General features: G+C 41.8%; 1 protein-coding gene across 1 annotated transcript in view; it reads left to right on the top strand.

Moving 5' to 3' along the window:
* The window catches only part of LOC104954915 (putative fidgetin-like protein 2), an 11,692-nt gene extending 191 nt beyond the window's left edge, over window positions 1-11,501 (top strand). The window contains exons 2-3 of the mRNA XM_010782121.1: window positions 676-871; window positions 8,900-11,501. Of these exons, the coding sequence (XP_010780423.1) occupies window positions 847-871; window positions 8,900-10,035 (1,161 nt within the window). The 5' untranslated portion in view covers window positions 676-846 and the 3' untranslated portion in view covers window positions 10,036-11,501. The remainder of the gene's footprint in view (window positions 1-675; window positions 872-8,899) is intronic.
* Window positions 11,502-15,289: the final 3,788 nt, after the last annotated feature.

Raw genomic sequence — 15,289 nt, 5'->3', positions numbered from 1 at the left:
CAGCAGTACTGACAATGTTTCTGCTGCTTCTTGCACATTCCTGTCATTTTCTATGCCCTCTTTATTATGTTGCTTAACATTGTACATGCTGAAGTTTCTCTTCTTAACACATAATAATGTGACATATTCAATAGTTTGTCACATCAGGTTACATGTCTTTGCAGCTCTACACTTTACACAGTTGTTTCCCCTCATGTATTCCATGTTAGAGATGAGAGCCTCCTTGCACTTTGCTGTTGTGGTTTGCAGTGTTTGTGATGAAATGTGGGTGGCCTTAAAGAATTAGAAACTTGTCTCCGCTGGTTGTGTGGTTTTGTGGTCAGAGAGAAAAAGCCCCCCTCTCTCTCAGGGCATTTAGCATTGAAACTGTCCTGACTGGTCACTTGCACACGTGCATACACATAAACAGACAGAAAAAAATGAGGAAAAGCAAAAGTGAGTCAATATTAGTTTTCTGCAAATATTTCCCCAAAGTAAGTGTTCTCAATTGTCATTCTAACCTAATTAAACTTGTAGTAAATGCAAGCAACATAAGGGCTTTTTTTTTAATGTATGCATTTATCTTTAATTATGTCCCTATAATCAGATTTTAATTGGCCACAATCAAAAAATAAACATCCTCCTCTTGTACAGTGTGTGTTTTGGTTCTAACCCTGGCATGTGTGTGCTCCTCAGGTGGCAGCGTGTCGGAGCGGTGTTGAACAGTGAAATGAGCCATGGAGGGGTCCAAGAGGGCAGTCACTAGCCGAGCCACCACCAGGAGAAGCAGGAGGCCCCGCAGCATGCAGCTGGGCCCTCACTAGCACCAAGTGGACCCTCCTCTTCACCTGGGGCCAGGGCAGCAGAATGCTCAGTCCTGTCACCCCATACAGTAAGTCTGCACTGATTATTTTCACTTTACTTTACATGTGTGGATCATCCTGTCCAGGGGTGCCCACACCTTTTCAGCTTGGGAGCTACTTTTAAAATGACCAAGCCCAAAAGATCTACATACAGGGCCGCCCCTGCCCAATCTGTGTCAGGAGTGCGAGGGGGGCGGGGTGCTAGTGGAGTAAACGGCGGATAAACTGTGGCGCGCTTACACTAATTGCGCCGCATAAGCGCATAATAGTGCGCCGCATTTGCGCTTCAGATGAGGAGGTGCGGCCCCCTCATAACTGCATGAACCTGTATGGCACAATACAACTCAGACTGGCTTACCTGTACGTCAATCAAGTGGCAAATGCCACGGTAAGGATGGAAGATAGGATAACTTAAAAATATTTATTTTTTTTATTTTTTTTTTTCAATGCCATGCGATCTACCAACACTACCTTTGCGATCGACCGGCCGCTCGTGATCGACGTAATGGGCACCCCTGATCCTGTCCAATGACGTATCTGTTTTGCATGTTCGTGAACAATGCAAACTAGGTTGATTTGAGTCTGTTTTTCTGCACAACTTCATCTTTTGTCCAGGACTCATCTCCTGTGGTTCAGTAGAGGGAAGCGAGGGGCTGGGGGGGTCTCAGAGTAGTCATTTTGAGAAGACAGATATACTAATGGCTTTAACAGCTGAGTCTCCAGACTCTGCTTTGAGGAATTTCACAGAAAGTGTTCGTTTTCAGCTTTTTCAGCCCCCTCCATGTGAATATAGTAACAATTTGTTGAAACAGACAGAAGCTAAAGCCCCACTGTCTTTCTCAGGAGCAGCATGTACTTGTGAAGCAGTGCAGAGAGCAGCTGACTTTTCTTTCAGAATACTAGATACATAAAATGTTGTACGTATTTATAAACAATGATAGCACTATCACACCCATTGTCTTTATCAATGAACTGCAATCTAAAAGCTTGTCTATCAAACTATGATAATGGTGTTTTGTGTCGGAAACATTCATGAAAAATGCAACCTTATCAGAGTGGACAGATGTTCTGTGTTTGCAACATTATTATGTAAATTCAGATCAAATCAGATAAACCTCCTCGACACATCACAGTTCAGGCCGTGCTTGTATATGTGCTAATCATGAGAGGTTGCTATCCAGCCTGATGAATATGCTTATATTGATTGACTGGGCTATTGATTAGGCCAAGCTTTAACAGGATTACAACGCTAACCTGATTGGAATAATGCAACAGGGATTTATTCATAGGTTTCAATATTCTAAAGAGCTACACAGATGCACAGAGACAAACCACAGAAAACGTCTGTAAGAAAGAGAGAGTTTTGTGAGCGGAGAGAAGTTTTAGTAACGTACGTCTGTAACATTCCTCTCTCAAAAAGACTCACAGCGTCACGTTAGATAACTTCCCACAAATGTCTCGACTACAAGCAAACCTATAATAGTATTTATCTTTAAAAAAAACAACACTATTTTGATAGCAGATTCTCACATCTCTTTTCCATTTTACACACACCCTCACACAAGTAAACATGCAATCACGATCAACCACATCTCAGTATGAGCTATGGCTATAACGATGATTAGCAGTTTTAGCCCCTTTTAGCCACTAGTAACCAGGGTGAAGTGATTCTGTGAATGAAAGCCAGATCGTTAGTAACCTGGTGTCACCAGCTTCTCATTAGTCCTGCATAAAGGGACAAATAAACATTTACCCTCCGCCTCCATTCACACACACACATTAGTCCTCCATAGCAATCACGAAAGCTCGTAAAGCAAATTGTAGCACACCTTAGATCCTCATTAGGTGTTATAGTTAAGACCCGTGCTGCTGCGGGTAAAAGGACAGAGAAAGAGAAAAGTGAAGGGCAGATGGAGGGGACGCAAGGAGGGACTGGTCAGCTGCAGCCTGATATATGAGAGGACACAATAAGCAGAGAGGGGCCACAAGCGCGCGTGCGTGCGTGTGTGTGTGTGTGTGTGTGTGTGTGAGAGAGCTAAAGGAGTGGGGGTAGGGAAACTGACCACACAGGCTCGGACACACGGCCCTGTCTTTACTACAGCACAGCAAGAAGGAGGCTGGGTCATGAAATGGAGACTTCAGGGCAAAACAAGAGTGAACAATTGTAAAATAAAGTAAAATACAATGAGGGGGAAAGGTGGACTACATTTATTTAAGGTCAAGTAGTTCGTCAGTAGAGCTTTGTGTTAAAATTGGTGTGTGAAAGTCGACTCAGATAAGGGACAGTAGTAGATTGACTGACAGCTTTGTGGCCTGGTGGACTGTGCAGACCTGGAGAAAAGGGGGAAGGGGAAAGAGGGAGGTTTTTTTTCTCCTCAGCAGATCCTCCTTCACACTGGCCGCAACGTTTTAGACTATGGTCACTGCTTACATAACAATCTAACCCTCATTTCCTCGGTAAGCAAAGAAGAGAGAGATAGCTGTGTGATGAGTGTGGACCAATGACAACCCTGACAGGCTCCATGTGTATTCATATCCCATTTCTCCTCTGATGTATTGATTGTACAGGCAGTGGTGTGAATTAACTCTAACTAATACAAATCGGCCAATAATGCGCAAACAGCTGATAGGGTCATTCATCAGCACTGTAAGTGAGCGTGTTCTCTCGCTCCCTTCCTCCAGCCACAGAGTGGACAGTGTGTGGTGAGCGTGTGGAGAGGATATGTGCTTTGTAAATAGATCTCAGGTTAGATTCCTGGCATTCCTGCAGCCTGACTCATCCCATAGATGACCATGAGCTCCTCTGCCTGTTGGCCAGCTGAAGCTAAACAGTGTCTGAAGCACAATATGGAAGCTAGCTTGAGCCTGTGAGTGCATCTGGGTGTGTGTTTCTGAGTGTCTGCCCATCCTCAGGAAATGTAAGTCTTTGTTTATTGTGAGTGGAGTAAAAAGCACTAACACAGGACCTTTCAGCTCCAGATTTTGGTTTCCACTCCCCATCTAGCCAACCAGCCTGTGATGCTTCACAACCCCCCAAATCCCCAACCTAGTCAACCCCTTCCCCCACACGTACTTTCATCTAATTAACCCCTAATTACTCATACTGACCATGCAGTGGACGACAAGTCAGGCTATCCTCCACTGATGCACAGAAAACCTCTGACTTTCTTAATTGTGTTTACTTGAAAGAGAAAATCATTTGGTTTAATTGCTGCATATCCTATCGATGACAACATGTGACGGGTAGAGCAGTGAGGTTTTAGTGGAGGTTGTTGACAGCTCGATAGAGAGATGAGAGAGTTACACTCAGTCTAGTTCACGTTTCACAAATGGATCAAGCTCTTGTTTTCAGGGTTTCTGCAGGTTCTTAAAATTAAGACTCTTTTGCGGGCATAGGAAGATTAGTATGAAATACAATAAGTGCTAGAATTACTTATAATCTATTGACATGATTAAACAATACAGTAGTAATATACAGGTAATATAACAGGGTAAGTCGGCTCATATATATCATGGCAACTCAATACTTTTAACTTTATTGTCAGGGAGGAACTTCATTTTTAATAAAAATGTAATCTTATTAACAAAAAGCTAAGAATTAAAACATGGAGCTAAGAAAAATACCAAATTCCTAACACCCTATTGTTTATTTGCAAATTAACAAAACAATGCAGCATAACCTTCAGATCTATTAACTTTGAGATCTATTGAACTGTAATTAAGAACATTTTAGGTTTAAATGTAAGATTTTTAAGGACCTGCAGAAATCCTGCATTCCACATTGACGAGACGTGTTCTGGTGGACCTTGAGGCCATGTAGCATAATTATGTTTAGGTCACGATGACGAGAGAAGTGGAAGAATTTACATTCCGGCTCTGGGTAGATTAAAGGAGAATTACTTGTTTGTGTTGGGATAATTAAAAAATCTCAAGTCAGATTTATAATTGTGAGTGTAAGTGTCAAGGCAGCTACACCGCAGGTCACTCTGCGGTTTCTTTAAGTTCCCAGAGGATTTTGCGGCAGCTTACGTACGCCTCTCACCACATGTATATAACTCTAGTATCTGCAGGACTGGTCTGCGTGGGATGTTAGTATTTCCCTCTAACCTCGTTATGCTTGATCCCTTCTTGCCAAAACACGTTCAGTGGAGCACTTATCCGGATGTCATCTCCACTCTTCTCAATAATAATGCAAACATTTGTTATTATTTAATTAGCAAAGCCATTTTGAAACGTGCACATTTACTGTTACTGTTTTATGTGAAGAAATTAATCTGTGAGTATATTAACATAACTATGTTTGGAGTAAGATGTTGGTATTGAACTGAGACCTAATACTGGTCCAAGTGTCACTTCACCGTAGCTTGAGGTTAGGAGTTCATGTTTTCAAATAAAGTCAAAATGATCAGCATTCTCATTCATTTCAATGTGAGAAAGATCCGAGAGCAAAGGGAAAATTCGAGGTACAATGTGCTGAAAATACACCGACTCACTGAGTGCAGGAAAGTACATGCACTGAGCAACCATATTGTGCCAAAATGTTTCTATACGTCAAAAAAAAAAACGGGGTAACTATGAATCTTTAACGTGTAACATTTCTTAAGTAACCTTCCTAGCCGTGATGACAGTTAGAGCCTAAGGAAGTGACGTAGGAAACGCGTAGTGACAGCACACATAGCATAACATATTTCTTTAAATAAACCGACTGCTCTTTCATGGTGCTGTTTCTATGTTTTCTCCTCGCTGTGAGCTGCCCCTTCATCTGATGTGTCCAGTAGCCGCACTGCTGCAGGACAAAGAGGAAGCACTGGTGGACAGTATGATAATCACAATGATTAAGGAAAGCTGTCATAGCACCAAGCCGGCTTAGTACTCATCTTTGTCTCTTGGTAAGCCAAGCATGGCCAAGAATGAAGGGGTGTTTCCAAGCCCTGAGCCAACATGAGGTGCTAGATTAGAGTAAGGGGCTCCCCTCACTCATCCTTCCTAATACCCCAACCCTGCTCCCTAAAATCCTCACTTTAACACAGATGTCTGATGCTAGAGCACTTGGGAACAGTAAGAGGCTTTAATCTGGCCCAAAATCTGAATGGGAAATAGGCAAACATGGTTGCATTCTCTAAACTACTAAGTATCTATTGGGAATATGAGATCATGAAAAATAGTATATTATTTGTCAGCTGACAAAGAATAACAATGGTTTATTAAGCGTTACATAACAAACTGGAGTTTTCTAGTTATTGTTATTTTAGTAATTAGTGCTTTATTATAATAGGTATACCCTCTATAGGTATCTCAGACCTTTTGTGCCTTTAAACATTCTTATTTTGTAACCATGTATGTAACTATTATTATATATGTTATTTTAATGTTGTGCTATTGCACACAATAATGATCAACATTTGCTATGTTGCTCAGCCTTGGAATAAAACCTTCTTCTGAGTTTTTGGTTTGCAGCCAGCTCCTGGGAGATTGACACTGCAATAAGCCTCGAGTGCTCTAATCCTTCATTAGTCTGGTCCTTAACCCAGGCAGACCCTCCAGTTTATTCTTGCATCTCCTGATCACACAGTGATCCTCAGTTTTAACATTCCTCCGCTGCATTTTGAGAAGGATCCCAGACACATTAGATTACTGTGGTTTAATATGTCTCGGATAAATGATAAAGCATCGGGTGAAGACGGGGTGAGAGGAGTAGATTGAAGGTGAGGCGGCGATCGGTCGGCTCGTGCCTGCAATCAGCATGACCAGTGAGTATCAGTCTGAAGAGTGTGTGTTTCTGCTGGGACTGGATGAGTGCGAACACTGCAACAAGGCATCAGTCTCTTTCTCAACAAAGTTTGTAATTCTCTCATGTTATAACCCCTTCTTCAGCATAAAACTGGAGAGGTAAACATACTATTGTAGAAACAATGTGTACAGCTGTAAAGTCTGATATTGGGTATAACAATAGACCAAAATCACAATTTTGCCACTAAGAGCTTTACAATCTGTTAAACCAACAACACCATCTATACTGCTGTACCCTCGATTAAAGAAAAGAGAAAAAACTAAGAACAAAATAAACTCCAGTCTCAGAAAGTTATTTTGTTGTCAAATGAGTAACAACTTCCAACTCTCCCCCTCTGAAGACGCTGTGATGCTTCCTACTGATACACAATGAGTTTATTCCTTCAGGCTTTTTGGGAGGACCTTTTTTATGGCTCTGATATTGATACTAAGCGTACACAGTAGACACTGTAGTTACGAGTTAAAGGGTTTAGGGGCTCCCTAACCTTGTGCCCATTAGATCTATTCATGATCTGTAGATTACTCTGAAATACAGAGAATCAACTCCCTCTGGTCGGGGTTAAACATTTTACTAGTTGGTTATTTTTTATTCTAAATCTAGTGTACAGAAACATCTCTTGTATTCCTTCATTTTGAGCAGTTTTTGTGAATCTGTTGACCTAGAAAGAAATGTGTGTGTGTGTGTGTGTGTGTGTGTGTGTGTGTGCGTGCGTGCGTGTGTGCGAACATAAGCCTTGTGCAACTACTGTTTTAATGCCCAGGATGAGCACCATGGCCAGTCAGACTCCCAGGAGCACAGGGTGGAGCTTTGCTGGTCGAGAGCACTGCGATCCCTGGATTGGATGAGTGGGATTATTGGGCTGAAGGATCATTTAATTTAGGGATCAACATGTGGACCATTTGAGACCCATATGGTGGTCCTGGTGGACATGTCACACAACCTGCCATTCACCACATGTACGCTGTTTAAGAGCAGGCATGTGAGTCGTCCATAGAAGGCAAAAGGCCAAAACTCAGAACAGTTACAAAGAAGAGATACATTTATGCCAAAATATTGCAAGATATATTGGTGCCAATGTATTGATATAAAAAAAAACATGCACTTGGTCCACCCCTGTTGGTGAAACTGAGGCAGTAACTTCTTCCATGTCCAGTGCTGTTGTAGGGATTGGGAAGCCCCTCTGGCTCAGACCTGGGGTCCGGACAGTTTAATAATACTCTGCAATGCCTGGAATGTCAGACTAAAGCCAGTTCAAAAAGACAAGGCCTGCAAAAGCCAATCAAAGCCCACAACCAATAAACCAGTGGATTGCTTGTTTGTGTGAATGTGCATGTATTATCACACATTGCACGTCAAATTCTGATCAAATCGATTGGTTAATAGTGGTCGTAGATAAACTGGTCCAGTCTTGCTGGGCAGTATGATGAAAACCTACTCCGATACCCCCTCCGCACACTGACCCCGCCTCCTATCCCCCATCCAGCAGACCCCTGAGGTTTGGGCCGAATTAGATCACATGCTCGGTGGGGGCGGCTTTGTGCACTAAGAGAGTCACAGAGAGACAACAATGGCCCTAATGTGAGAGAGGCAAAGGCAGAGGGCAGCTCGCGGGCTGATAGAGGCTTATCGCCGTGGAGACCGGGCTGGGGGCTATGTTGCCGGCTTCACATAAAGATTAGAGCAGTTGTCCCCTGCCTGGACGAGGCTGTGTAGAAGAGCACAGGCTAAGCATTGACATGGTTCTGGAAAAAGGGTCAGCCATTCGATGTGATTATGAGGGCAGATATTCATGAAGCCGGACTCAGGAGGAGGCAAAACATCTCAAACATCTGGGTTGGACATAATGCTGCAAAAACAGTTCTCTTCATTAACTCTGATACATTATGTTTTTTGTGGGCTGCTGATGTCGGCCAAAATCTGTGGCGAATTGCATGGGTTAAGAATCTTAGTTGATGCATAAACGAAAACCAGTACTTGTTTTGTATAGTGGTGTCAATCGATAAAAAAATGTAATACTGCTAATCACAATAATTATCTAGGATTAATCACATCATGAATAATCAGTTTAAAGAGTAGTATTAACTTGAACCAACACATGTGTGGTGTTGTAAAACAAAAGTTGTTTTACTTTATAAACTTTTCTGCTTTTTTGTTTTGGTTGTGTGATTTGGGGATGGGTTGGGCCTTGTATATTTTTTATATTCGAAGACCCATTTAAATGTTTTCAATTGTGTGGACTAATTCAGCTCTGGTCTCGTTTTGTCAGGTCTGTTGAAGATGCACTGGTCCCCGGAGCACGCCGCCCCCTTATCTCAGTGGCCTGAGCAGCACCTAGATGTCACCTCTACCACCTCACCGCCATCTGCCCACAAACACGACCCCTACGGCGCGGCTGGTCGCCGTGGCTACGGCCCTGGAGGTTGCCCCTGGGCCAGTGATGACATATCGGCCCTTACGGCTTCTTCTCTGCTCAAACGCTACGCTGAGAAGTACTCAGGCTTGGAGCTGGCCTATGATCGCCCTCCTTCAGGGGCCTACCCTGAGCCTGGGACTTTCCTGAAAACTGAATCTGAGCCATGGGTTCTAGGTCAGGGCATGGAGTGTTACCCTGGACTGGAGGCATTAACTGGCAAGGTGGGCATCCCAACCACAGGAAGTGTGACAGTAGTGAGCAGTAACTTGGCCTCTGAGCCAGGCTTCGGTGGTGCTGGCTCCTGCGGGGCGCCGTCCTCTCAGGATTACCCTCCTGCCTACAACAGCACCTACCTGTCCTCAGGTTACTGCCCTCAGCCCGGCGCAGCACTTCCCCCTGCCCCTCTACACACTCTGCAGGCCGCACCCACTCTAGTACCCAGCTACAGTGCCAGTACTCCTGTCTACAACTACCCCCCAGGGTGCTACCCCCAGCCCGGCCTGTCCTCTGGATACAGCCACCCCAGTGCCTCCTACCTGCCCCCTGGAATCAGTGCCCCTACTCCACTGGCCCCGAGGCCCACCATGGTTGGGGGCGGTTACAGCTACCAAACTCACAGCCTTGGAGGGAGCTCCGAGGGAGGGGTGCCGCTGAAACGCAAGGCCTTCGAGATGGCAGAGGAAGGACAGGAGGGAGCGGAAGTGGAGGGATCCCGCTACAGAAAGTACGGAAACGGTCAAAGCAAAAGTCACGGCAACGGGCACGGCAACGGCTACGATTTGAGCGTCTCTGCCTCAGACCCACAGGCCTACAAACCAGGAAAGCCCATGATGTCCCCCTCCTACGGCGGGGCAGGGGACTACAGCCCCCCGCCAGGCTTGGCAGGAGAGAGTGCTTCAGCGGAGCACAGCTTTCCTCAGCAACAGAGAATGTCTATGAAGATCCCCGCATCGCACACACGATCTGAGGACCCCGCTGCAGGGCGCTGACAACAGAGAGGATCTCTGTTTGAAACCAACCAGGCTTCTTAATCTAGGGAACAACATTGGATCTGTCAATGAAAGGTTTAATTTCACTAGCACACAAGACTGGTATTTCTTGTGCATCTTTAATATTTTCATTATTCCTGTTTTTCCAAAGATTCACAGAGGCATTTTGCCCTGCAAGGTTGAGGTAAGTCTTAGGGGTGAGGTTAAGGCATTCTCTACATAGATAGCTTTAAGACAGTCTAAAGGTGTGAGTGTCTGTTTCTCTCAGGATCCTATTTATTTCCTTTTCTGCTACTGCTGCAGCTTCACTGAAATGTTGCTGTTTTAGAAGTTGTTGTAATTATTTGTGGTCATTATGTATGTAAAAGGCCTTTGACTGCAATACTTTTAACCACACCACAAAAAATCATTACTGACCAAAAAGTAAGGAGAGCAATAACTGAGATGGTGAGATTGCCATACTACTTCAGCACAATCACTGCTACTTTACACAGCTGACCCTGAGGCTCGGTGTGTCGCCCTGCCTCGAAAAATGAATGTTTCCCCGCTCATCCCTCGCTTTCTCGCCACCTTTACTCACTCCAAACTTTCTTTCAGTTTTTTTTTCTCGTTCTTTATCTTATCCTATCCAGGTGTCCTGCTTCTTTTTTGGCAAAAATATTTTTTTTTCTTGACTGTCCAGTTAATACTTAACAAGCTGCTTATCAAATGATTACATATAGAGTATATGAAACCGACCTTTAAAATTGTTATGATGTAAAAAGTGGGGAAATAATCTAAAATGTAATGTCCGTTTAAAAATGTATTTAGCTTTCACAAAATAACAGCATACCTGTAGATGCAGATTTCTCCTCATCTTGGAACTAACAGCTTTATTTCTAAGGAACCTGCCGATAAAAATGCAGCTTACACATTTACTATTAAAATGATCACAAGCAATAGTGATTGTACAAATCTACAAAACAACAACAACAATGCTTAAGTCTGCATACTATAAAACCTCACTCAGAGAAAACAGTTTAACAGCCTGTTTGTTACTTCTGTTTGGATGCACAGCCCGGACTGAGAGTCTCAGCGGAGGAGAAGTGCTTTTGAGTTCCTCGTCTTTTTTTGCTCAGTATTCTTAATGAAGATCCAACCGCTTGTTTGCTATACGATTTACTTTTCTTTTTTTTTTTAAATATGCATTCTCTTTACTTTTGCCTCTCAAAAGGATGATTATAGTTGTGTTATTGAATACTCAGGAAGAATATTGTTACCTCAGAATGATAAAATAAGATTGTATGTTATTACCTTAGGGTGTTTGTAGGGAGCTTTATGGAGCAAGATGAAAACGGAGCCATGGCTTTTATTAAGAGCAAAACGAACTCTGAACCCTTCAGGGAAACAACACACTTACAAGGCCTTTGATGCTAACAGTAGAACACACACACACACACACACACACACACACACACACACACACACACACACACACACACACACACACACACACACACACACACACACACACACACACACACACACACACACACAGCTTCTTAGCTATGGGGAAATTAAACTTGAGGTTTTTGTACCAAGGCCTGAAATGTTGAATGTAATTCAGATATTTTTTTTAAAAGGACAATATTCGCCATAATGTACATCAATTATGTTTTTAGATATACTGTATGAAACATATTTCTTCATGTATAGATGTAATTCTCTTATAGGTTTTGGTGGAGAAATTAATGACATGTAAAGTGTTAGTGTAGTTAGCTGTAGGGAATAGTTTTTCTGTGGACAAATTCAAAATTGAGCACTCCTGAAAAAACAACTTTGACATATCAAGACATACAAATATTACAGCATATGCTCTATAATAGATATGTTTATCAAATGTCTTAATAGTGTCCAATCTCCAGTTTCTTAAATTAGTATTTTAAACTGCTTGGCACACTTTCACCATCTTGATTTGAGCTCTAACATGAATTGACATCATGAAGAAGGGAGAAGTTAGATATTTACCAAGTATGTGCACTGTCAGAAAATATGTACAGTTACAACTGTAAATCTTTATTTCCACCGAGTTGTAGCTTTGTAACTCCACAATCCCTTCATACTTTGTGCCATACCAATATTTTTTGTGAAAAAACATGTGCAGAGAGCGAATCCTCTTTTAAATAGAAAGATTTAGGCTGAAATGCAGATTCAGATTTAGTCTTACATTGTAAGTGTTGAAAAGGTATTTTATTTGGAAATATATTCATGAAATTTAACTGGCTGGAAAAATACCTGCAGGACACAAATATTACGTTTAAAAATATGATTTAGAAAAAGCTAATTAACAAAAAGGTGTTACACAAAACATCATGTATTCTTACCCCCAGATTTTAAAAGTATTTAAGCGCTTAGCTAAAACAAGTGAATGCTCTTCAACGCCTCACAAAGAATGTGCTCTACATGAACCTACACACTGCAACAAACGACAGTATATCCGTTTTTCTTTTGGTGTTACTTTGATTCATTGAAGTTATAAGTTGAATGTGTCCAACTGACAGAAAAAGGCGTTTCAGTGTTATATATCAGTTCAGTTAGCTTTTGTTGTATCTTGTACATTCTCTGTAACCATTTCTACCTCATTTTGAAGACATTGTACATGGAAGTATTTATTTCATGTCATTTCACATGCCAGTTTAAGAGAGCAATGTTTCCAATTGTTTTGACCTGTAAAAAGTCTACCTCACTAAAGACTGTTGTGTCATGGAAATGAAGATATCACACCAAAAAAACCTGACTTTGTCTTTTTGTCTGTGTAATTCCAAAAAGGTTTAAAATGGGTATGCTTTAAATTTGACCTAAAATGTTTTTATATCTTGTCCTTATACATATACATTTGCTCTTTTAAACCAGGTACAAGCCTAATATATGATAAATGATTGTTCATTCAAAATGCTTTATTTTATTGGTTCACATTTTTATTTCCTAGGACCTTTTCTTAAAAAAAACATGTATTAATAGTAATACACTACATTGTGTTCACATGGAACAACAAATTCCAATAATTAACCTTAGGCCTGTGAGTCACTAAATAGGAAATCAGTCAAACAGGCGAACGTGTGAAATTTGTGTACAGGGCACTCACCGTATAAAAGGAGTAAGGTTTCATATGGTAAATAAAGAATTATAATATTTACTTGGGATTTCATTCAAGGAAATTCCTCTGTGATTTAAAAGTGTCTCTGAGTATTGTCACTGTTTCCCTATAATCTGTATTATATATTACTTACCCGAATACTTTCTAGTAATTCTTAAAACTAAAATAGACCAGTGAAATCAAAAGTTACCAATATCTTTTTTCTCTTGTGAGTCATTTTGTTAAAACAATATTTTGAGTCCAAGTTGTAAAACTGGAGGGGAGCCAAGGGGCCATTTGTGTTATGTACAGAGCCCATAATAAGCTCAAGAGAGCGTAGAATAAAAGGACAGGAAGAGTGGAGAAGACCCTGACCCTCTTCCCCTTGACACCACCCCCTGTCCACAGCTTCATTGTCTGGAGGGCGGAGGGCATGCGCTGGCGTGTGACAGATGTCCAAAACTTTTGTCCTTTCCATCCACAGTGAAATAACCCTGCTGCCTGCAACACCAAAGTATCTCACAGCAAAACCTCTTTGTCCCAAACTGTTTTACATAAAATGTATCTTCAACTATAGTGACCAACCGCCAAGCCCCTGCATCATAAAGAAACCTCAAACCACATTCCTGTGACTGGCTGCAGGAATTAAACCAGCTATGCTCATTAAAACCTTTCGCTTAGTGTCTGGTCTCATTTATTAATCCCAGCTCAACCTCTCACTACCCGACTCACTTCTCACTGAGCAATCAGCTCAGCAAACCATTAATAAGTACATCAAGTTTAGATTTAGTTGCCATCAATTCAACCGATAATATGCAAACTGGGCCCCTTTCCTAAATGCAATGCCTCTGTCAGCCCTAACAATCATATCAATTTCTTCTCCAACTCACACAGACAATGGCTGCTGCAGCTTCTGCACTAGTGGCAGTTTAAAAGTATAACAGTGACATCTATAGGCTCTTATTAGAAGTACATCATTGTATTGAAACATTGTCAAAGCAATAGTGATAATTGATAGACAACTACCAGAAACTGTTGCAAAGTCATTCACAACATTTAGAGAAAATATAAACACATTTTAAATTATAAGTTAATATGCATTAGGGAGGCCCTATTAGGCTTTTTTTTTGTTTTCCATGTCATGTTCCCCCTGCCTGAAAGGCCTCGATAGGAATCCTTTGTGTGACATCACTATGTAACACTCATGCTTCCGCTCCAACACATTGTAAGATGGGCTGGGGCGAGACCGCGAGACATCTCTAAGCGGTTGACCAATCACAACAGAGCTGGACAGCTAACCAATCAGAGCAGACTGGGCTCTGGTTCAGACAGAGGGTGAACGTGCTGCAGCATAGGCTGTATGAGAAAGATAAAGTACTTTTTGAAAATGTAAGCATGTAAACATGTCACAGTAGAGGCACTAAATACAAATATGAACCTGAAAATGAACATTCCTCTTACCCAGAGGTGATACCGTACAGTTTCTGGTTGCTCTGCAGATCTTCAGTCTGAGGGGAATCTTCAGTTTGTCCAGCACTGAGGTGGACTGGACTGCAAAGTCTGTAAAACGTAGTAGTAGTTGTTTCGATGTGTTCTTAACTCAACAATGTAGACATTTTACACTTTGTATGGAAAGAACGGCCCGTCTACACTACAGGCATCAAAAAATCAAAAGGCATCAAAAAATCAAAAGGGATTTGATTGGCTTATGCCAAGCATCGAGCCTCAAAAGTTGAACATTGGTCAACTTTTGATGCCGATAGATGCTCGTGATGCTTGCAAAGCCATGCCATGCTCCCCACAATGCAGTTCGGCGAAGATTAAAAATCTTCTCACCCCATTCAAGTGAATGGGCGAAGCGTTGAAAGCATTTTTCGATGCCTGTAGTGTAGACGGGCCGTTGGTGAAAGAAGCATAAGATCATTAAGTATAATATTGAGAAAAGAACCCTCCTTTTACCAATAAAACGTTTCCATCAAGAACTGTTCTAGTTTTGTCAAACAAAGTTAATCTGCAAGATAAGTAGAAGCAATAAAGCACATTAATAGCAGCACATAATATAGATATTACATAAAAAACATTAATATTATTTCCTTAAATATTTGTTTTCACATTCACCTTGTTTGCTAGCCTGACTGT

This window comes from Notothenia coriiceps, unplaced genomic scaffold, assembly GCF_000735185.1.
Source record: "Notothenia coriiceps isolate Sejong01 unplaced genomic scaffold, NC01 NC01_scaffold00000496, whole genome shotgun sequence".
Lineage (NCBI taxonomy): Eukaryota > Metazoa > Chordata > Actinopteri > Perciformes > Nototheniidae > Notothenia > Notothenia coriiceps.
This window is presented reverse-complemented; position numbering and strand designations above follow the sequence as displayed.